Source organism: Phalaenopsis equestris, unplaced genomic scaffold (assembly GCF_001263595.1).
Source record: "Phalaenopsis equestris unplaced genomic scaffold, ASM126359v1 Scaffold000146, whole genome shotgun sequence".
In the NCBI taxonomy this organism is placed as follows: Eukaryota; Viridiplantae; Streptophyta; class Magnoliopsida; order Asparagales; family Orchidaceae; genus Phalaenopsis; species Phalaenopsis equestris.
In genome coordinates, this window is record NW_018164588.1 from 41,743 (window position 1) to 64,065 (window position 22,323).

Here is a 22,323-nt window from a genome sequence, read left to right on the forward strand (position 1 = left end):
TTCTATAAATAGTCTCTTTTGGTTTAAAGGAAATGCAAGCCAAGCAAAGTCAAGTAGGACCAAACCAAGTCATCTTGAGAGCTAAGAGAAAGAGAGGAAGAGAGAGAGAGAGAGGAAGGGAGAGAAGAAAATAGAGATTTTCTTGTAAACGTCGAGACGCTCGACAGTGTAATTCCTTGAATAAATAAATCCTTTGCAGCTCCGTGGACGTAGGCAAATTTGCCGAACCATGTAAATCTGTGTGTCACTCTTATGTTTTTTCTGCGTGCAATTTTTCTCATTCCATTTTTCGTTTTGTTGTGGTCGTTTTTCACAACAAATAGGAGTGGCAATACATATAATTAACATGCATGTATAAATAATTAAATATAGCTTGATAGATAGTAAGTGAAACTGGGTTGTCTAGCATCTCGTCAATGTAATCCTTAATAATAATCTTCAACTAGTATTTGTGATCAATCCTCATCTTAGACTGCTTCTAAAAGAAATCCAAAGGATAAGACATTGAATGATTTATGGTGCTCAATCTCAACTTGTGCACTAGAATAGATTAAGTGAGGTTGTTATGATTACGGGTGTCGAAGATGTTACTTGTCATACCTTATTTGACCTGAATCCTCATAGTGAATAATTCTTCTCATGTGTTCTTAATAGAGGATGACCAAACCACTATATCCTTTAATATTATCACATGAGATAGAGATAGATCTTTCTTTTATACCAGAAGCACAACATTGTCCTTGGCATTAGCAATTATATTCCCTTTCAAATAACTTTTACACTTTTTACAAATATGGCGAAGAGAAAATCTTTCATATAAAATTAGACTAAAAGATGGAAGCTAGTTTTAGAGCACTGCAATCTTTTTTTCCGTTCTTTTTGTTCTTGTAAAAGTTAGTAACTCTTCCTTGTCGAGTATGGTGCCTTTGTTTTCTTGTTTTGATTCTTGTACTCCATAGGCATTTCTATCATTTTGGTTTAATTGAGATAAACAATTGGAAAGGAGTGAAGTTCACTTAAATTTTGTCAATAAATAATAAAATATTCATAAATTTTTTTTATTTTCTTGAGAGTTACTCACAAAATAATCATCTGATTTCAAAACTTCATGTTTTACAACTTCACAAATTGCTCGACATTATCTCAAACTGTGCAGTTCTCTACCAGTCTTCTATGTATCCCATTCAATGGAACTCTTATCATGTCAGCCACCCAAGCCTTCCCTAGTGTCATTGTGGTGTTAATACATCTTTTGACAGTATTTCTTCAAGTCAAAGTATAACGATTTAATCTCATTTAGGTGAAGATAAAATCTTGCTATGGGTTTGTACCCATTTAGGGTGAAATAATTTTTTGATCAATCGATCGATGCATGAAATTTCTTGACATCTTCTGCATCATCTTATGTATGAATCATCACATCGACTTGTACTATGAAGTTTGCATCCGTCACAAGCAGCCTTATCTCATCCAACGATGTATGCATTTGTCATAAGAGAGCAAGGAGGATTAGGACTCCGTCCAACAATCCTGATCATTGTACTGCGGGAGGATGGTGGCAAAACTTAAATCCGAAGCAATAGCAAAAACACGCCATGTAGCAGCACTCAAAAAATGATGGCAGCAAAATAATAGTGGCAACTTCAATGATTATCAGAAGCAAACAACAGTTGGCAGATCTGAAATCAGCAACCAATGTCAAACACAAAGCAAGGCAGCAATAGGTTTTGAAGAAAATAGTGTCATTTTGCTATTAAGTATTAAGTTTAGTGTAGATGTTAACATCAGTATCTAATTTTCCGATGCAAATAAGAAAGAAGCATATGACCCAAAAAATATTCAGAGTGTGTGACTGATGTGTATTTAGTATGTATGTATTGATGCAAAAGCATTAATTTTTACACTTGTTCGAATGACTGCGGCCGCAATCCAAATATAGTAGTAGGCACGCAGCAGCACAATTCCCGTTTTATGACTAGCCTTTAACTCAAAATGTGGACAATTAATAGCAAAAAATTGTATAAAAAAAACGGATATGTGAGATGCAGCTCTCGATCATGGTTGCGTTGCCAGTGACGGTGCTGCTGCTGCCGAGTCTTTTGGGTGGAATTGGATGAGATGCGATTTGCCGGCCACATCGGGGAGTGTGCGGCGGGTGGGGAAAAGGGTGTCCCGGCTTGTTGCTGTGAGCGTGAATCCGAGGATGAAGATTACGGTGGAAACGGCCAAGATGGCTGATCCAATATACACGCCGTCTTTAACGAGGTAGCACTCTCCGTCCAGCCAACCTCTCCCGTATGCCTGCTTATTGCTCATGCTCGAGGCAGTTCCCAGCAGGATGGCCGCCAGTGCAAAGCTCAACCTGAACAAAGCCACATAATTAATCCATTCTATTTCTCTTTCGATGATGATCCAAATACATGTATTGATTAATTGGGCCTACCAGGAGAGAACAAGAAGAGCAATCGAAGCTGATCGCCTTCTCCTGGAATTGCCGGAGCAAATTCTGGCTGCTGCTGCTGAGGTTCCCGCGATCTGGGCGACAGACAGACACACCAACGCCGTTATCCCTAGCGCGAATGCGGAGCTCCTCTGCAGCGAGCACAGGCTTCCATCCAGTTTCAAGTCTCTTGTAGCCTGTGAATCAGGAATACGTAAAATTCATGGATGACAAGTTACGATTGACAATTAGGTATCAAAAAAATCTCTATTGATGAGATCGATGATGTCGGTCACCTTGGATTTGGTGAATTCGGCAGCCACACAGCAGGAGAAGGCCACCATGCCCAAAAGCAGAACTGCCGATGAGATGAAAAGCTGTGCCACACGGCATCCAGGTTGCTCCATTTGTGGGGCGGGGCTGGCCGGAAGCGGCTGAAATGGCGGTCGCTAGATCTGGGATAGGGATGCTTTACTTGATGGATTTTGCTTGGTGGGGAGAAAAGGGATGATGGTTTCCTTCCTCCCTGCTTGGCCTTGGGTTTTCCTCGTACGGAGAACTACCTCCATTTACTTGTAGTAGCTGGAATTTTTGGACAAACAAACAATCACCTCCCAGACTTGGTATTTTGGATTGTTGGAATGGCGAAGGAGACTGGGTACTGGAAAAGCCTCCAAATTTGAATCAGCATCCACCATGACAATAATGTTTTAATGAACAACGGCAGGCCCTCCGAGAGTCGGTCAACGGCTGCTGCAAGCGATGAGTAATCAGAGAGGGCCTGCGGGAGTGGTTTAACCAAAAATTATTTTTATCACCACTGGGTCGGCAGATGAAAGTAGGAGGAAGATTCGACTTGCAAGCCTGGCTTTCAGCCTTGAAGCGATCATTCGATGAGCGCGGTGGCGTTCCATTGCCACGGAATGAAAACTCCTAGCGACGCGATGAAATGAACACTAGGACCGATCATTTGGAAATTTTTACTCTATATGTTTAGTAATAAAAACTATAATTTCATATATTTTTTGGACAAAAATTTTACAATCCTTATTTTCAAATTTTTTATACATCTGTAAAATTTTTTTCTCGCATTGTACTCTTTTCGAGTTGTAAAAAACAGCACATAATAGATTGCAATCACAGAATCGATCGACGTTTGGTACCCTCAACTCTTGTTGAATTTCTTGAGTTCATTTTTAATAGTACAAACCTGTACATTAATGATTAGCATAAAAATAATGAATTTCTTTGTATATGCTTATATTCTATTCCAAAATCATTAATAAAGCATGTCAACACAACATATAACTATAAAAGAGAATTTACAAATATACCGTTGAATTCATGCAAGTAGTCACCATTGATAATCCATCTATCGTAAAACTATAATTGCTTGAGCTAATTCTTACAACAAATGCTTCCATGTTGTTGTTTTCTTAAATATTAAGATTGTGGAAGGTTATAATAAGAAAATCTCTGGGTTCAGAGTCAACACATGGAGGTGAATAATCTATCTTTAGTAGAAAGTAGTAGACCCATAATGCAGGGGATCTTGGTTGCCAGAAACACTTACGATCAAATTTGTTTATGTAGGAATGCATATAAAGAAGGCCATCTAGAAGTACTCCTTGGTCAAATGACTCATCATAACCATCTAAAGAGGCAGTGATCAAAATGCAAAAGAGGCACAAACAGGTAAAGCCAGATAAAAAATTTACATGAAAAACATTCCAACTAGTAAACATGTGAATACGTATAGCACTAAGGAGCTATGTATGCAAATATGTAAATTTAGGTGCGAGATAGGTAAATGCATATAACATCTGTTAAATAATGAACAAATTCAATTATGCATAAGCAACCAAATAAGAAAGCACTTCAATGGCCTTTGTTATACAGCCACAGACGTATAAGCAACCAACAAACTTTTGGAATTTCATTCGCTATAATGCCAGAGCATCTATAGCTCTCCACAAAGCCCAGAAGCAGCTTCATTTATGATTACGAATATATACAACGTTAAGTCATATTTTCCCAGCCAAAATCCACAAAGCCCAGAAGCATCTTATTTTGTTTGAACACCATTGCTTCTTTCGTAATGCATATATTTGGGAAAATATGACTTATGCTTAGATTGCAATGGCTGGGATATATGCATTACGAAAGAAGCAATGGTGTTCAAACAAAATAAGATGCTTAAAAATAAACGGCTGGATAACTTGACATCCTTTACAAAATATTTCAAACAAAATGGGTTGCTAATAATTTCTTTATATAAGAGCAAAAATCAAGTGTAAGCCCCCGCGAACAATGCAGAGTTTGAACTATACCATTACTCGTCTCAAAACTACTAAAGGATGCAATTCTCATCAACATTGAATAGCTAATTAAATTTGCCATCCTTAAACGTAATGAATCATCAGACTTGCTGATATGCAATTTGCCAAGAAAGAAAATGGTCTAAGAGTAGTCAACCTAAGACACCATTTAAACAAACCATCATTTAAAGCAGGTCATTTCCAAATAGGAAAAAAAAAATTGGAGAAAGCATATCCATGGATCATTTATAGAGCATGAGACTGGTTGCCCAAGAGATAAGGAAACAATCATTTTAGGACAAAAAGAAGGCATTTTTTCATTTGTATACCATGAGACAAGGAAATAACCATTCGCAAAAGATGCTTCACATACGTCTAAAAGAAACTATTATCTAGCCCAAACTTAAAATTTCTAATACATAACATTAAACATATCTAGCCCTAACTTAAAATTTGTAATACATAACTATTATCTAGCCCAATGATACAAGGTAAATTCCTCTTAAATTTATATTTCCTATTTTTTATATGATCATCCAATGAATATTATGAATAATAGAATCTAAAGGGGTATATTTATTTTTGAATATTCTAGAATTCCTTTAAATTCATATGAAATATGTAATAATTTGCGAAGCAAGAAGATGAAATATTTTCTTAATTTTACAATAAAAATTTTCAAAGTGATATAAAAATTGAAAAATATTAGAGAGTGCATTAAAAAATTCTCATTAGAAACTCATTTATTGATGAGATAATGAAAAAACTAACATTAAAACAAAAGATGATCATGATTTTTTATGTTATTAGAACATAAAACACAAAGATTATTAATATCAATCCCTTTTAGGGTCTGTTTGGGGCAGTTGCAGCTCATTGAATAATCTGCTGATAAACTGATTAAAAATAATCTGATGATAAGCTAGGTGCGGTGACAATTACACATTTTTTTATTTTCTTGGAAAAGTTAGACCGCTGCCAGAAAGCTGCCACCGCACCTAGATTGGTGCGGTGTGAAAACACTGTTTTTAGCATTTTGAAAACACAAAAGCTACCAAAACGCATTTTACTCAAGCATGTCAGGTGCGTTTTCAAAACGCCACCGCACCAAATAAGTTGCCCCAAACAAACCCTTAATGTGAGAATATCACAAGTTTTCAGAATTATTTGAATATTTTTTCAAGTAATAAAAACAAATTTAATGTCATATCCTTCAAACCAAATGAATTTGAACCGGTCTACAGAAGAAAAAGATTCATATAAGTAGAAATAAAAAAAACATATGACAATAAATATAAGAATTTTTCCAAAGACAAATATAACCTTGAGAAATTGAAATATTATCAATTGCATTGATGAAATCATCAAGAGTATTTATAAAATGATTAAAGTTCCAATAATTAGTACCGAAGATATCACAAATTTTAGTATTAATAAGAATATTAAACCCAATGTAAATAGTGTCACCAAAATTCTCTTTTACAGATAAACCATTAAATCAAAGGTCATAAAAGATAAAGGAAGAGTAGTTGACTATTTGGAACAACTCTAAAGAATATCAAATTATTTTAGGCACATTAATTATATCTTTCGAGAAAAGAGAAACTTTTAAAAGAGAATAATTCCAAATATAATCGTAATGATTAAAACACCACCGTGATAAAAAAGAATTAAAATTGTAAAATTTCCAAATAATTTTTGATTTACACATAGTATTAAGAGTATCTAAATATGGAAGTCCAAGACCATCATAAAGTTTAGACATATTAATTTTATCTAAAACAATTATGTCAAGTTTTTTTTTTCATCATAGAAAAAAATTTGTTTCTCAACCCTTTATGTAGAATCATAGAATGAAATCCATAATATAAATAAATATAAATAGTAAATTTAATAAGTTTAAGCTTATTGACAAAAGGTAAAAGTTTTTGCTTTCAACCTGCCAACCAACTTTGAATTTTATCAATAAATAAATGATGGTCATTAATGATAAGTTTGTAAGGTTTAATGGTAATACCAAGATAATTTCAAGGAAGAAACTTTATAGTAATACCACATAATGAAGAAATATTAGGTTGAGTAGAGGCATCCACCGATTTATAAAAAATAATATCATATTTAAAATCATTTATGTAAAGATTAGTAGTTTTTACTGAATGTTTCAAAGATACTGGTAATTAACTTAATGAAAATAATATCTACTTCTCCAAATATGAAAATGTTACTAGCATAGATTAAATGAGAAACCTTAACAATATTTCTACTGAAATTATGTTCAAGCATAACAGAGAGTGTAACCATAATGATGACAAAAAGATAAGGTGAGAGATGACAACTTTGTCTCAAACCAGAAGAAGATGAAGGAAAATAACCTTTTAGTTCACTATTAATAATGACAGAAAAATTAACTTTAATCATGCTAGCATAAATCTATTTAATAAAAGTCGAGGAAAACCAATTATTTTCATATTAACAAATAAGAAATTCCTATTCACTTTATCAAATGCTTTAGCAATATCCACTTTATCACAAAATTGCTTAAAAGAATTATTAGAATTAAGACCATAAAATAACTCATTAGCTAAGATGATTTATTAGTAATATCACGATCCCTAATATAAGCAATTTGGGTGGGATGAATAATAACAAAAGGAATAATTTTAAATTTTTTAGCTAGAAGTAAAATCATGACTTTATAAAAGATATTACATAAAGATAAAAGCCTATTGAAAAAAAGGAATTAATAACAATAATGTAATCTTCCCGATAATATGCCAAATTTTCTTAAAAAATTGCGTCTTATTAGAGCCAATTAAAAAAATCTTAATATTTTTATCAAAAAAACTTTGATTCAAAAATTCATAATAATTCTCAGATATTATTTTGTTAATAAGAAATGTGTAATCACTTGAAATTAAATTCTCATAATTCTCATTACCCAAACACGAGTAAAAAGAAATAATTTATTTAGCATCATCATCTTGATTCTCAGTATAGACATTATTTACATAACTCCTGAACGTTGCCAAATAGCCCATTCGTCTGCTCTCTCCTTAAATTCTGATTAGGGATTTCTCTTTGCGGCCGCGCCTCTCCGGACTCTGGTTCAAAGGTGCTGAAGTAGTGAGCGCCGGCTGTGATGGCAACCGCCAAGCCCGATAACCCCGTACATCCTCCTCCTCTCGCCATTGGTGGTGAACCTTCTCCGGCTCCGTTCGTCCTTGGCCCGAACGATCCCCGCGTCCGCTCACTTTGCGACATCCTCACCCACACCCCGACGACGGAACTGGAACGCGTCCTCTCCAGCTGTGGCATCGTCCCCGTGCCCGAGCTCGTGGAGGCTGTCCTCTGTCACTCGTATTCCTCCCCTGCCTCCGCCGTTCAGTTCTTTCGCTGGTCAGGTCGCTCACTGAAGCACACCCCGCGTGCTTGGAACCTCATGGTCGACATCCTCGGCCGCAATTCTCTCTTCGATGCCATGTGGGATGCCATCCGCTCCATGAAGCAGGAGGGTGGCGTACTATCTACCGCCACTTTTGCCTCAGCCTTCGGCTCCTACTGTGCCGCAGGTAAGATTAAAGAGGCCGTCATGACATTCGAAGTTATGGATCGCTACGGCGTTTCGCAGGACATAGTTGCTGTTAACTCCCTTCTCAGTGCTATCTGCCGCCAAGATGGCCGCACCGCTGATGCCGCTGACTTCTTCGACCGCATCAAGACCCGCGTGCCCCCCGACGCCGACACATTCGCCATTCTCTTCGAGGGCTGGGAGAAAGAGGGAAACACAGCCCGCGCCAAGACCACCTTCGGCGAGATGATCATCCGCGTCGGCTGGAACTCCAACAACATGTCGGCTTATGACGCCTTTCTCAACACTCTCGTCCGGGCAAGCCAGCCCCAGGAGGCCCTCAAGTTCCTCACGGTCATGAAATCAAACAACTGCCTCCCCGGTCTCAGATTTTTCAGTAATGCCCTTGAGATCCTCGTCAAGCACAATGACGCCAACCATGCCCTTGCTCTCTGGGATATCATGGTAACCGGCAGTGGCCTTGTCCCCGATTTGGTCATGTTCAACGCGATGATCTCCCTCCTCTGCAACAATCAAAAGATTGACTTTGCCTTTCGCTTTCTTGATGAGATGCCCTTTTATGGTGCTTTCCCGGACTCTCTCACCTACAATGCTATTTTTGAGTGTCTTGTCAGGAATAAAAGGGCTCGTGAGGCTGAATTGTTCTTCAGGGAAATGAAGAAAAACGAGCAGCCGCTGACCCCCTCCAACTGCGCAGCTGCTATCAGGATGTTCTTCGATCAGTTCGACCCCGCAGCTGCTCTTGAGGTTTGGAGCTATCTCATGGAGGAGCTAATGATCCCAGACAATGAATCTGCCAATGAGGTGCTCCTAGGTTTGGCAGAGTTTGGGAGGTTGAGTTTTGCCACGAGATATGCCGAGGATATGTTTAACAGGGGCATAGAGTTGCGGTTTACCGTGATTGAGAAGTTGAAGAATTCCTTTCAAAAGGCTGGCAAACTTGACTGTTACAATCGCATTACAAGGAAGATGAAACAGCAGTAGCACTTGTGAGGTTGCACCAGATGCATTGAGGTTTGTGCCATCGCTGACCTTCTTGTTTCAAATTTAGGGATTTTTTTTTTAAATATGATTAGTTTGATTTAAGGGTTTGGGTATTGGGAAAGAATGGCTGAACCAGAGATGTATCCGCAACCATGTTGTAATCATTGCTTAATTAAGATATTGTATTGTCAAGTAAGTTGCTCCCTCCAAAGTTGTTGGGAAATGCTTATTAAGATGAGGTGATAAGCAACATTGAGATGAGAAGAGCCTGCATAGAGGAGATTAACAAAAGCATCATTGAGTTTAAACCATAATAATTATCAAAACATAGAGGCAGTGAAGTACATGCAGAATTGCATAGGATTAAGAGTGGGTAAACGAAATGCTTCCAAGGTAAAATTCATTAAGCATTATTGCTTTATCTACAGCAAGTCTAAATGTGTGTCCGGTATAAGATAAATTATTAGAGATTTACAAAACTCGACCCAACACAGCTTGAAAGAAGGCAACATTCAAGGAGTTTTTTTGCTTTTAAAGAAAGAAAATTGTTACTTTTTGTTTCTAGTTGATCAATTTAGGGATGATCAAGATGGCTAGCTTGTGGAAAACAGGCCAGTCATGTGCTTGGCTTTATTGACTTGTGACATGATTTAAGTTTTCTTAAAGTATTATCTATGAGCGTATATCATGATTTCTTAAAAAAATATAGTTTTCAATAGTATCAATGCCATTTTTCTCTTGGAATTCTTGACTCTCAGTATTTACAGATTGAAATGGAAAAAATAAATATAATGCTATTAAGGGAGGGAGAAGAACATGGATGCATATTGTAGCAGTAAGAATCACACTTTCTAGGAATGATGTAAGTATACAACTTGCGTGCGCATAGCTTATCATGCAAGAAGTTATATCACTAATTCTAAGAAAGCAAAATAATATATTAGTGATTAGAGGGAAGGGAATCACGTTGTGATACTTGTTAAATGGGAAGGAGTATGTTACTAGTCCTGAGCATATGTGAAGATTCTCATGTGCAAGAAAGCCTGAACTTGATCACCGCAGATGGAAGTTGCACGGGTAGTAAACCTATACAGTAAGAAAGATTAGAGCACTGGAAGTTTGAGGGGCATAGTGTCTGTCACTTCTGTAGACGGATTTTTGATGGACTAGCATGTTCTTCGCACACAAGTTCATGTTGTTGATCTGTCAGGCAATTTTCATTTTTCCAACTCCTGCATTGAGTGAAATCATACGTTCGAGTTCCTTGCATAGCTAATGTTTAGATTTTAAATCATATGTGAAAATACATTGATGGTCATCCACAAAATTTCAAGAAAAAGAATGCAATCTTGAATTCAATTGAAAAAAGAAATAGTGATGGAAAATTTTATTAACTGCTTTTTTCGTCAACATTATTTTCCAAAAGTAGGCAGACATTTGAATAAAGTGCCTTTTATTTTCATTTATTATTTGGGGGTGGGGGGATGCTTTTTCATTTATTCTTTTCTTTACTGATTTGGATTGTGACGTCATCTTGCTAGAATTTGAATGCTGGTGAGGAAAATAAGGAAAAAAAAGAGTTGATGTTTTTTTCTTTTTGGATAAATTTAAGCATCTATTTCATGCTTTGATCATGAAAAATTAAAGTTTTGCTAAATTATGATCTCTTTTGTCTTGTTTAGATTTATGAGATAAACACCTTGATAAGCAACTAATTGCAAAAAAATATGAATACTTTGGATTATGATGAAATAAATTAGAAGAACCCATTTTTTTCTAAGACTACGATGCCTTTGGTGTTTCATTCATGGTTAGAAAAACTAGGCATTTTGTTTTATTGGGAGATTAGTTCATTGGTTCATTTATTTAAGTGTTGAGTCAATTAGGTAAATGTTGGGCTATCGTGAAGGCACATAAAAGCTACAATTTTTTACGATTTACATTATAAGTTTGGCACTAATGATGGAGAAGCAGGGATTTATAAAATATCTTAGATACAACAACAACAACAATAAACTTTTATCTCGCTAAGTGGGGTTGACTACATAAATCCTTTTTGTCCATTACGTCCTATTGAGTGTCATATTTTCATTTAATTTTAATAAATTAACATCATTTTTTGGCTTAGGGTTCAAATTTTCCTTGATTATCATTGTGAAAGAAAGCAATACACCCACACCCAAATATCCTTAGAGATTGGGAATCTTGGAGCTAGTTTTTGTAAAATAATTTTTGATAAGCATCGAAATATGTTTTTTAAATTTTAAAACATTATTGGGCATTTAATTTATGAGATATAGAAGTGAGAACAATTTCATTCGAAAGATATTTAGGTACCTGATTGGTAAATGACATAACCTGAGCTACTTTCAATAAGTGTTTGTTTTTTTCTTTCGGCCAATTTATTACTTTATGAGTGTCGACATAAGAGTTTTTATGAGTTATTTCTTTTCAAAAAAGAATTGACTCAAAATGTTTTTGAAATGCACTTTGTCATTATCACTTCGTAATATTTGAATTGTTACTATGGTGTAAAAATTTTTTAGAATTATTTCTACTTCAAATTTTTCTTTAATTAAATAATTCGAACTTAATCTAATATGGTTATCAATAAAAGTCACATACACCTTTTTTTTAGTGTGTAAGGATTTTACAAGGACCCCAAATATCTTTGTGAATTAAATTAAATGGTGTACTAGATTTTTATATTTGTGGACAAAACGATACACGATGATGCTTAGCAAACTAATGCAATTTACATTGAAACAACATGTCTATTCTGAAATAATTTGTGAAACAAGTATTTTTGATAATAAAATATGGGATGACCAAACCTATAATGCCATAATATAATTTCGTTGTCTTTCGAAACATAAATAGTCTTACAACTAGTACTTTGACATTGGCTATTCAAGGTAAATCCATCTTAAAAAAAATAGAGTTCATATTTTTATTAGTACTGTCAATCATTCTCCCCATAGTCAGGAAATTCCTGAAAATCAGGACAAAAAGGATATAAGTTACTTTGGTATTGATGGACAACAAGTTAAATGATTAATTAGGAGCATGAAGAACATCACGAAGGGTTAACAATGAGATTTTGATAATTTTTATCATAACAATTACTGAGAGAGAACCATCAATAATTTTAATCTTTTTGTTGCCTACACAAGGTCTATTAGTAGAGGATGATTTAGAACCAATAATATGATCAATTGCCTCTGAGTCAATTATTAAAGAATTATCAAAATTAGGAATAACACCTAATAAAACAGTGACCAGAGAGTTATCCTTTTGTACTAGAGAGCAAGATTGAGTCTGGGATAGTTTTGGAGATTGAAATAATTTTTACAAGTGCTCTAATTGCTCATTGTTAAAAGGGATCACATTAGAGTTACAGACGGCTCCTGAGTTTCTTCAGAGGCTAGATAAGCTTGACTTTCATGCTTTGATTTTGATTTTTAATTTGCAGGTTTTCCATAAAGCTTCCAACATACCTCCTTTGTGTGCGATGCTTTTTGCAATGCTTACACCATATTTTTTTCTCCTACTTTGTCATTATCAATCTATTTTGATACAAGAGTCGAGTTATCCTGTTCATGTTACCAAATGATTTAGTGTTGCACAACATAATTTTTCTTTTGGATATTTCACATAACTTTAGAGAAGACTTCTCAAATTGAGGGTAAAGGTTTTCTATGAAGGATTCGATCTAGAATTTCATCTAAACTTCGATTAAGACCAACTAAGAACTTATAGACCCGGTCGTTTTCCTCTCGTTTCTTGTGACGAGCATCATCATTTGCATTCTCCTAAATGTCATCATAACATTGATCAAGTTTTTGCCATAATGTTATCAACTCATTGTAATACGTGGTAACCTTACGATCATTTTGTTTGGATTTTTAAAGTTGAGTTTTCGACTCAAAAATTTATGAAGAATTCTCAAGTCTGAACTGAGATCTCGAACAGCCTTCCAAATATCTGGAGCAGTGGGAATGAATAGAAGTGGTTTTCTTATGGTAGGTTCCATGGAGTTGATGAGCTTGACCATAATCAGAGAATTTTCGGACTACCATTTTTCAAATTCGAATCACCAACAGTATATTTTAAAATTTTTTCGGTTTAATGCCCAATTTTTCCTCTCATATTGATCGCCAATTTTATAGATTGAGTTCTCCCGAGGTAGTTGTGCCTGTTGAGTTTTATCGTAGCGGTGATAAGTTCTGGGGATAATACTCAGTTGATACTAGTGAAAGGCAAGGAGATGTAGTTTCAGAGTGACTAGAACCAGTGGATGTCGTAGAATTATTTGTAACTCACGCCATCATTGTTATTTTGTAAGATATCTTCAAAATTTGAAAGAACACCGTGATCCCGATAAGTTAAGCTGCACAAAACTTCTTTATACTGCAATTCTGATTTTTGTTTCAGATCAAGCAGGGCGCGAAACTCCTTTACGCGGCAATCCATTCAATTTCCTGCATAAGCGGTTTGAAACTCTTTTCTGTTGCGATTCTGATCGTTGCTTTCGATGAGGAATGACACGAAGTCCTGTATGCCATGATCCGTTTACTTCTCTGCACAACTTTGACCTTGTTGTCAACTACAAAAATAGGAACCAACAACTTCATTGGACAAAGAAACAACATATTTCCATTAAGATTTGCTTTGTACCTGTTGTCGAGATGGAAAAATACAGGCGGAGGCGGTGTCTTCGAAGGAGACGCATGAAGGCAGGGGAAGAAGTAGTATAGGGCTAGAGCAGTCAAAGAAGCCTCACACAAGCGGATAGTTGTACTCTTACTAGTATCGTGTAGAATCAGAGTGAGGAAAAACCGCTCGCAACAGCGGAACACCTAGACGACCTAGTAAACGACACATGATTGAATGACTTCGAATGCGACCACTCGGTTAGGGTACCGTCGGTGTCTTTGATACCATGTAATTTTTAGATAAGGAAAAAAAAATTATTCCTCTTCAATCTCTTAACAATTACAAGATAAATAAAGGGTATGACTTCCACATTACGAAGACATAAAATCAACTATAACTCCCCGTGATAAAAGAAGGGAACATGAATTATAATATACCAATAATTTTATATTCTAAATACATAAAATACTAAATTAGAAGATGCTAAAGAATATTCATAAAATTTCAACAGTGTGCACTATGAGCTTGAGCTTTGATTGAATGAAGATTCAGTGTGTGGGGCCCACATCAAAGTTAGAGCATATGAAGGGGAGGAAACATCAAATTTTGTAATATGTTGAAATAAGATTTATATTTGTGATCTTTTAATCAATCTGATTTGCATTAACTCATATAATGTGGTAACAACTCTCCCTCTTAGAGTTGAAAAAGGAAAAAAAGAAAAACTCTTCCTCATAGAGTCGAATAAGTGTATGCTCTTTTATGAGCTGGTGTCCAAGCTGGTGTCCATGGAGAAGTTAACGATGAACTGATTTTATGAAGAGCTCTACTCACTCTTAGAAGTTAGAAGTAGACAATCAATATATTTGGATGAAATAGAAAAAGACAATGCTCCTCAACATGAACCTTTGTAGATATAGGCTGCATTATAACTAGTGGATGATCTGGAGCAATAATGAACAAATGGAACTGCAGAACTTATTTTATCTATAACTTTAAAATGTAATGGAGGAACATGACATTAGAGTGTAACTCAAACATGATCTCGAACTAAATTTTGGGCACTGTATCACGCTCAATCTCATGTTTGGTTTCTAATAATTGATCAAAATTGTCATTAAAATTGGTATACTAGGTGGGGGAGTGTTGGTCATGGCAATCTAATGTGACATGCATAGCTTTTTTGGACTGCATGGGTTAGTGGAATAAGTGAAGCTTGTAAGAATGATTAGGGCTATTGGGCGTCTGTTGTTTATGGGATGCAAGTATTACTGGTGTAGATGATGAGTGTTTTGTCCATAACATAATAATCGAGCTTGTGAAATGAAGAATTGAATCAAAATCCTAGTAAAGTTTCTCGATCACATGAATGAGAACATGATGTTTGGGAGGTTGTTAGAGAAGATCATTCAACATAATAAAAGTCATTTTAATTTCATATGAATGTTGATGGTATACATATACATTTACACAATTATGATATGATTTATATGGTGATCTTTTCTAACAAACAACACGTATAATCCATCCATCTTTATTGAAGCATAATGTTCATAGGTGTCATAATATTTGCTTGAATAATGTGAATTAGGATATCTACCATGGTGATAATATGCATCAACATAATCACCATCAAAACTTGATTTTTATTGCCTTTGATTATGTGGTGCCATGTTATAATTGGTGAGGTGTAATAACCAAGTTTTGAGAAATTTGATAAAAAATTTTAGCGACTGAAAAATACCCCAAACTTCGGATCCCTTGGCTTTCAATCAAAACAATTCTAAAAGATTCTATGCGTCAAATCAATCAATTCAATATATATAATATATATAAATTTTGAATAGATTTGAAGATATAAAAATTAGAATTAATGAGTTTAATTAATTTATTTAAACCCGTAATTATCCTTAATCCCACATTGTTACTGTAGTCGCCGCCTTACTAGTGATAATAAGCCTACGGTCTCGGTCGAAGGGCTGGGATCCTTATTCTAAAGCTTTGAAACCCCCTCCCCTTCCTCTCAGTTAAGTGTCACGTTCCTCTCCCCCTTTTGATTCCCCTCCCTGTTCGATCTCGCAAACATCCTGCGAATTCTAGTGAGAAGAACGACGACCTTGTGCTATGGGTCGAGTGACAATCATCGAAGCTGCAAAGCACGATTTAAAGTTCCGGGATAAAATTGGTGAGTGGTGATCCCTATTTCACTCTATTTTAGAAATTCATTTCCTCTTGTCTCCATTTTGACATATGCGATGGATTTTGCATCATTTTTTTTTTTCGATAGCCGTCAGAAGAGCCGAACTTGTGTTAGAAGTCTCGAAAGTGTTTGGGTAGCTTCGGTGAGGATTTTAGCATAACATCAACAAAGGAGAAAGAAGATTTGAAGTGTTAGGAAAAAGAAAGAATTTTTGGTAACTTCGAAAAGGCGAATTTGTGTCGAGAAAACTATTTGAGGTAAGAATATTACTTTTTGGGTTAAATTACTTTATGAGCTGAAAATTTATAAAATCCTAAGATATTTACAAATTCTAGGTTGTTTACCTGAGGGGGCAAGTTCGAGGCATGCATGTAGAAGATCGTCGTTGGACTGCTCCATAAATTGAGGTAAATAATTCTATCCTAATTTAAGAAGAATAATTTAATTAATGAGAAATTGAAATCTTAAAGTTAATGTTATTTTTTATAGATAATTAAACTCAACATTAGAGTTACCGTGATATTTTGTTACTTACCAAAATATTAAGAATTTAACGTGACAATTGAGGTGGGTAATTACATTACTAAATTTCAGTAATTTTTTTTATTTCAAAATGTATGTTGATTTATCTGTATATTTTAGTTCGATTTGATTTATATTACAGTAGATTCTTCTTATTATTAGATAGAAAAGTTCTGTATGACAGAAAATATATAAAAGACATGCATAATACAAGAGATATGCATAATGAATAGTTGCACAACAGAGTAGATATACATGCTATTCTATACATGAATATGTTTTAATGTAATATATGCTATGAAGAATGAAATAACTTGTATATGAATGCTTGTATTACACGTTCAGAGGAGAATTTCACCCTCTAATGGTACAGACAGGGGATGTCAATGTACCCGTGCGCGTAGAATTTTTTTCTACCAACCCAGACAATTGTGATGGTTAGATCACTAACCGTTATGCCGACGAGATATTATCTGCCAGAGGTGAGTTGATTAGAGCTTACCTCCCCAGATAATTTGTTTACATTGTTAACTGCTATGCCAACGAGATAATATCAGTCAGGTGGTAGGTAAGTGTTTTTCCACCCAAGACAATTGCGATGTTTACATCGCTAACCGCTGTGCCGACGGGATAATGTTGACCGAGGGTGTGTTAGGTTTTGTTGACAGTGTTCCTTACAGAGATGGGTATGTATGTAAATATTATAAAGTAAAGTTAAGATAAAGTAAATACATTTAAAAGACTAGAGTATTTTCATTTAGAAAATGTCATTGATACATGAACTAACATATTATCAATTTTTTAATAAAAATATAAAAGAATAACGTATTGTAAGATTTTTTATAAAGATATAAAAGGCCAGCATGCATATTGAATTTTTTTTCTTTGTGCTACTGTAATTTAGAAGTGTGATTACTCTTGAATTATCTTCTTTAGATAACTCGATAACTCATTATGTTACTTTAATATTATTTTTAGGTTTTAGGAATTTCTATAAGATGAACAAATTTGTATAGAAGACGAGAACAACAAATGAAAATGTACAAATTTTTAACTTTTTAATTTTAATTGCTTTCATTAGTACCTCTTTCATGTATTATTTGAATATCAAAATGTTAGTTATAGAAATAAAATAGTAGTGAATTAATTTTCACTGTCTGACCTTCTGTTCTTGTCTCGATTAATTTCAAGTTCCGGGTCAGGTTTGTGATATGAGGACTTTAAGAAAGATTTCATTATGAAGGCAGTGATTTTTTTCATTCGGAGAATTGATGCATATCTGAAAGTTTGTGTTCCTTTGGAATGCAATCATGTTGATCAATTTTTATCTTAATTTTCTAGTTCATGTCAAACATGCAAACATAACCAAAATGTGTTCACCAATTTTTTGAATAGTCTATTAGGTCTAGCTCATCACTACATAGTTTCAACTTAGTGCATTGAATTCCAATGAAAATATATGAGATTATGAATCATTTACTTGAATCGTCAACTCCTACCCATAATAATTCTACTTCCTCTAATTATGTTGTAGTATTTTATTTTTGATATTGCTAATCGAGCATACTATTTATGCACATCACATATCAAGTATTTTTTAGTGCCATCTTCTGTCACCTTTCCCAAGGATTTTTAAGTAATTCAAGAATTGAAGTTAATTCAATGATCTCTATTATAACAATAGATCAATAGGCCAACGTGGAGATTTTGTCATAAGAAGACATTTTAATGCTCAAGGCAACAACTGAACTTGAACTTGAATATAATTGAAACTCACAAAATAGAGATTTCTCTTGGGGTGAAGGGCAAGGATTAGAGGATAACCCTGTGTCCTTTGAGTTGGGAATGAGTGTTGGAAAACATTTGCATTTCCTCATAAGTCGTTTTTGAAGAGTTGGGTGTAAAAGTTTGTTTAGTACTTTTACAAGATAAATGGTATATGGATATATTTTCTTAATGAGATTTGCTCAGATGGAAAAAAAACCCTTGGTTGAAGGATATTTTGGTCTTCTAATTGATTAAAGGGTAAGAGTTAGATGCTTCATCTCTGAGATCTTTCTGCTCTTAGAGGCCATGAAAGAATATATGAAATTTTTTTGCTTTGCGATGAGATCCATATGATTTATAATTGGAATAAGACCATAATTTTGCTATAAGATTTATGTAGAATGTGTTCTGAGTTGGACCATATCTTTATTGGCGCCTCATTATTTGTGCTTGATTTATTAATTAATGGAAGAGTTTACGTGTAAATTGTGATTAATTGTTTAGTATCATTGGTTTGTCCTACTTGTATTTTCTTACATTACCGCTTAGTATGTTTATTATTTATTTTTTTTTATTTTGCAGATATTTGCCGTATCAAGGAGTTTCATGTCCTCAGGACTTGCTAACTTTTTTGCTTGATAATATGATTACCAATAACATATGTCATCTCAGCCAAACTTCTTTGAGGTTGAAGTTATGATAATTGATGAAGTTTCAATATAAAAAGATGCACTTGCTAAGGAATGTGGGCCACATAGGAGTTGAAATTTCTCATTTTTATGATAAAATTTGATATAAAAAATAATATATCACATCGAGAGATGAAAATACTATCCATTAATTGATTTAATCACAAAATAAAGCTTACAAGACTCGGTCTATGATGCTAGAGATTTTTTTCATGCTTTATCTGGGTATGACATGATTTATTTTATTTTGGGGTACAAATTTCCTATAAAGACAAACTCTTATAATTAATTACATCATAAAAGAGATCGTCTCCTACTCTTGATTAAAATGGTGGCCCTTGTGTTTCTATTGATTTTACATTTTGGATTTCAAGATTGCTAATTTAGAATTTCTGTTGGGATATGATCAAATTTTGGAATAATTTTTATTATTGGAATCCAAAAAAGATGTATGAAGCACCAGATATTGAGAAGTTCAGTTGCACTTCAAACTATTCTATAGTTTTGCTTTATGTTTTGAGAATTGAGATTAATTTTTTATTTAAGTTGATCATTTTATTAAAAAATTAATATTGAAATCACAATAATAAAAGATCATGAAAATGCCTAAGAGGTGAACTATTTTCTTAGTGGGCCCTTAAATTTAGTCTAAAATAAATTGAGACTTGTAGTTCGTTTAGATGCTTCTTTATGGGTATGCAAGTGCAAATGGTTTTATTATTTTTAAGATTTCTGATTGATTTTATTGATTAAGCTTGCAAGTTTTAAATTTAGTTCATTTGAATTTCTAGTTCAAGCTATTACTCGAGTAGAAAATTTAACTTATTGTGGGAGCCTAACAAATAAAAAATAGACTTTAAACAAGCACAAACAGTCTCAGAAAGAAACTCATGAGAAAATAAAAAAACTGATTTCACAAAAAATAAGCACACCAAAGCAAACATTAAATTAATATGTAGAGGTCAGTGCGGCAGGATACCGCTATATACGTTAGAAGAAAATTGAAAGTGGGCAGTCGAGTTCTACCCCTATACTACTCGGTCTCAAACCTAAGGATGAATTAAAGAGAGTTTCATAAGTTCCTAAAAATATTTAGTAATGATTGGACCTTACTCCTTAGAGAAAATATAGGATTTGGCTCAAATAACTCTTAGTGAGACTAAGTAGGCCATTTGGTGGCCACCTGGAATTAATTTGGTCAGGCAGAGTTAGGTAAGCCTCTTTAGACTTTAGAAGGCACTAATAATGATAAGTTTAGAAGGAAGGCTAGATGTTCGATTCATTTTTTCCCTCAATCATAAGTGAGGTCAACAAGCTACAAAATTTTCTATATATATGGAAAAGTCAACCAACTTTGGCAGATATTTGGATGAATAGGGAAGTTTTTTAAGAAAACTGCATCAAACTTAGTGGATACTAGTTGATTTTAACTCTTTAGTGTAGAATTCTTTGTGCTCCAATGAAGCTGGTGCAAAATATTAGGAGTGCACAAGCTTGTGAAGAGCATAAATAAAGTACCACCATCTTGCATAAAATTATTATTTCAATTCAATAATTTATTTTGTTTTTTTAATTATAAGGTGGTTGTATAAGATTGGTTGAATATCCTTATGCACAAGATTGTTTCAGATGGTTTTTCTTTTTTAAATGTAAGAAAAGTCCACAATTGAACGTTTGGTATAAGATTTTGCAATATTACAAGATGGTCATATCCAAGTTAAAAAGGTCCTTCATAAATTAAGTGCTTGAGTCTCGTCTTTGTTTCTTGGTTTCAATTTTTAGGTGACTCTTTTTTAACTTGGTTTTAAACATTACATAATTTATAAATAGATTATTATTGAGTTATTGAAACCAAGCTTGAATTAACTTGACTTTATTGGATATTCTCTCTCTTTTTTTTTTATTTTAGGCATGGTGATGAAGATCAGTTCTTTATGTGAGAAATTTTATTTTTCTTGTTACAATATGATGTTGGAACTTGCTCAGAAATCAGCAGAAACAAAAACAAACTTTTATTAACAACTGAATTAGGATTACAAACAACTCAAAATAGGAACACGACATAACAACAACCATTTACGACTACGGTTAGAAGCAAGGATTCGAGGGTGGTGGTGGCTTCGACGAAGCGGCAAGGGGAAAGGGAATGGTTTAGGGTTTTAGGGTAGGTTGGAAGGAGGGCTAGTGGTTGGTTTGAGGGTTAGAAGTGTGGGGCAGCAGGAAAGTTGCAGGGAAGTAAGGGGGATGGGTGCTGGGTGATGGAGGGACGGGCTAGACAACAAGGAGCTATTGTTAGGGGCCTGCTGGATGTAGGAGGGTGGCCGGTAAGGCTGAACAGTAATGGCCGCTGCAGGAGAAGAGATAACAGGGGTGAATTGGGGGGATTGGGCAACGGGCTTGCGGTAGTTGAAGGGGGCGGCAAAGCAATTGTAAGGAGATGGGGTGGGCCGATGACTAAGGGAGGTGAAGGAGAAGAGGTAGGGAAGAAGATAGGTGAGGATACAACACCACCTTGGAGCAGGATATAGTCGAAGCACTACTCGTTGTCGTATACAACCCTAACAAGGGAGAAGACAACTCCAAGGGAGAATCTTAACCTTAATTCTCTCACACAGCAATAAAAAGGCTCCAATAAGGCAAAAAACAGGAAAGGAAGTTAGGGGAGGGGCTGGCTGCAGTGTCACTCAGTCCTTTTGGGATTTGGGCCGGCTGGCTCACCCAACCCCACGTCACAATAACCTTAACACTAGCTCCTCCTCTATTTTCTCTTCTAAGCCCTTAAATAATTTTGTAAACCCTAGCTAGCTCTGAACATAGTCGTAAATTGTAAAAGAATACCTCTCATGTTCGCCTCTAAAACAAAGTTCTAGTACAAAATTCAATAATTTTGAAAGCCTTGAATGACCCTTCTCCCATCTATAATTCCAAATACAGCATCCTTCTCTCAACAATTCCACTGTACACCCATATGGAAGATTTGTCTAAAAGGACGACGAAGGGGATTGGTTCATCAAGCCGAGTTCAATACTAGCTCATCGAATCAGACCTAGCATTAACTCTCTAGTTAAGTGATGCCGGATTCAACCCAAATCACAATGGGGAAAACAAATATTATTAATCAAAAGCAAATAGTGATTACAATCAGAGACTCTTGGAAC

At 34.9% G+C, this 22,323-nt stretch overlaps 2 protein-coding genes across 2 annotated transcripts; one reads left to right on the forward strand and one right to left on the reverse strand.

The window, feature by feature from the left end:
- Positions 1 to 1,837: 1,837 nt before the first annotated feature.
- On the reverse strand, positions 1,838 to 3,474 carry LOC110021787. The gene is made up of 3 exons (XM_020720428.1): positions 2,737 to 3,474; positions 2,444 to 2,637; positions 1,838 to 2,362 (listed from the first exon to the last, which is right to left on the reverse strand). Exons 1-3 carry the CDS (start codon positions 2,845 to 2,847, stop codon positions 2,056 to 2,058), a joined length of 612 nt encoding a protein of 203 aa, XP_020576087.1. The 5' UTR covers positions 2,848 to 3,474; the 3' UTR covers positions 1,838 to 2,055.
- A 4,302-nt stretch (positions 3,475 to 7,776) lies between these two features.
- Positions 7,777 to 19,231, forward strand: LOC110021795 (pentatricopeptide repeat-containing protein At3g62470, mitochondrial-like). Its single transcript, XM_020720435.1, has 2 exons — positions 7,777 to 9,361; positions 19,059 to 19,231. The coding sequence occupies exon 1, from the start codon at positions 7,898 to 7,900 to the stop codon at positions 9,329 to 9,331; it is 1,434 nt and encodes a 477-aa protein (XP_020576094.1). The 5' UTR covers positions 7,777 to 7,897; the 3' UTR covers positions 9,332 to 9,361; positions 19,059 to 19,231.
- Positions 19,232 to 22,323: the final 3,092 nt, after the last annotated feature.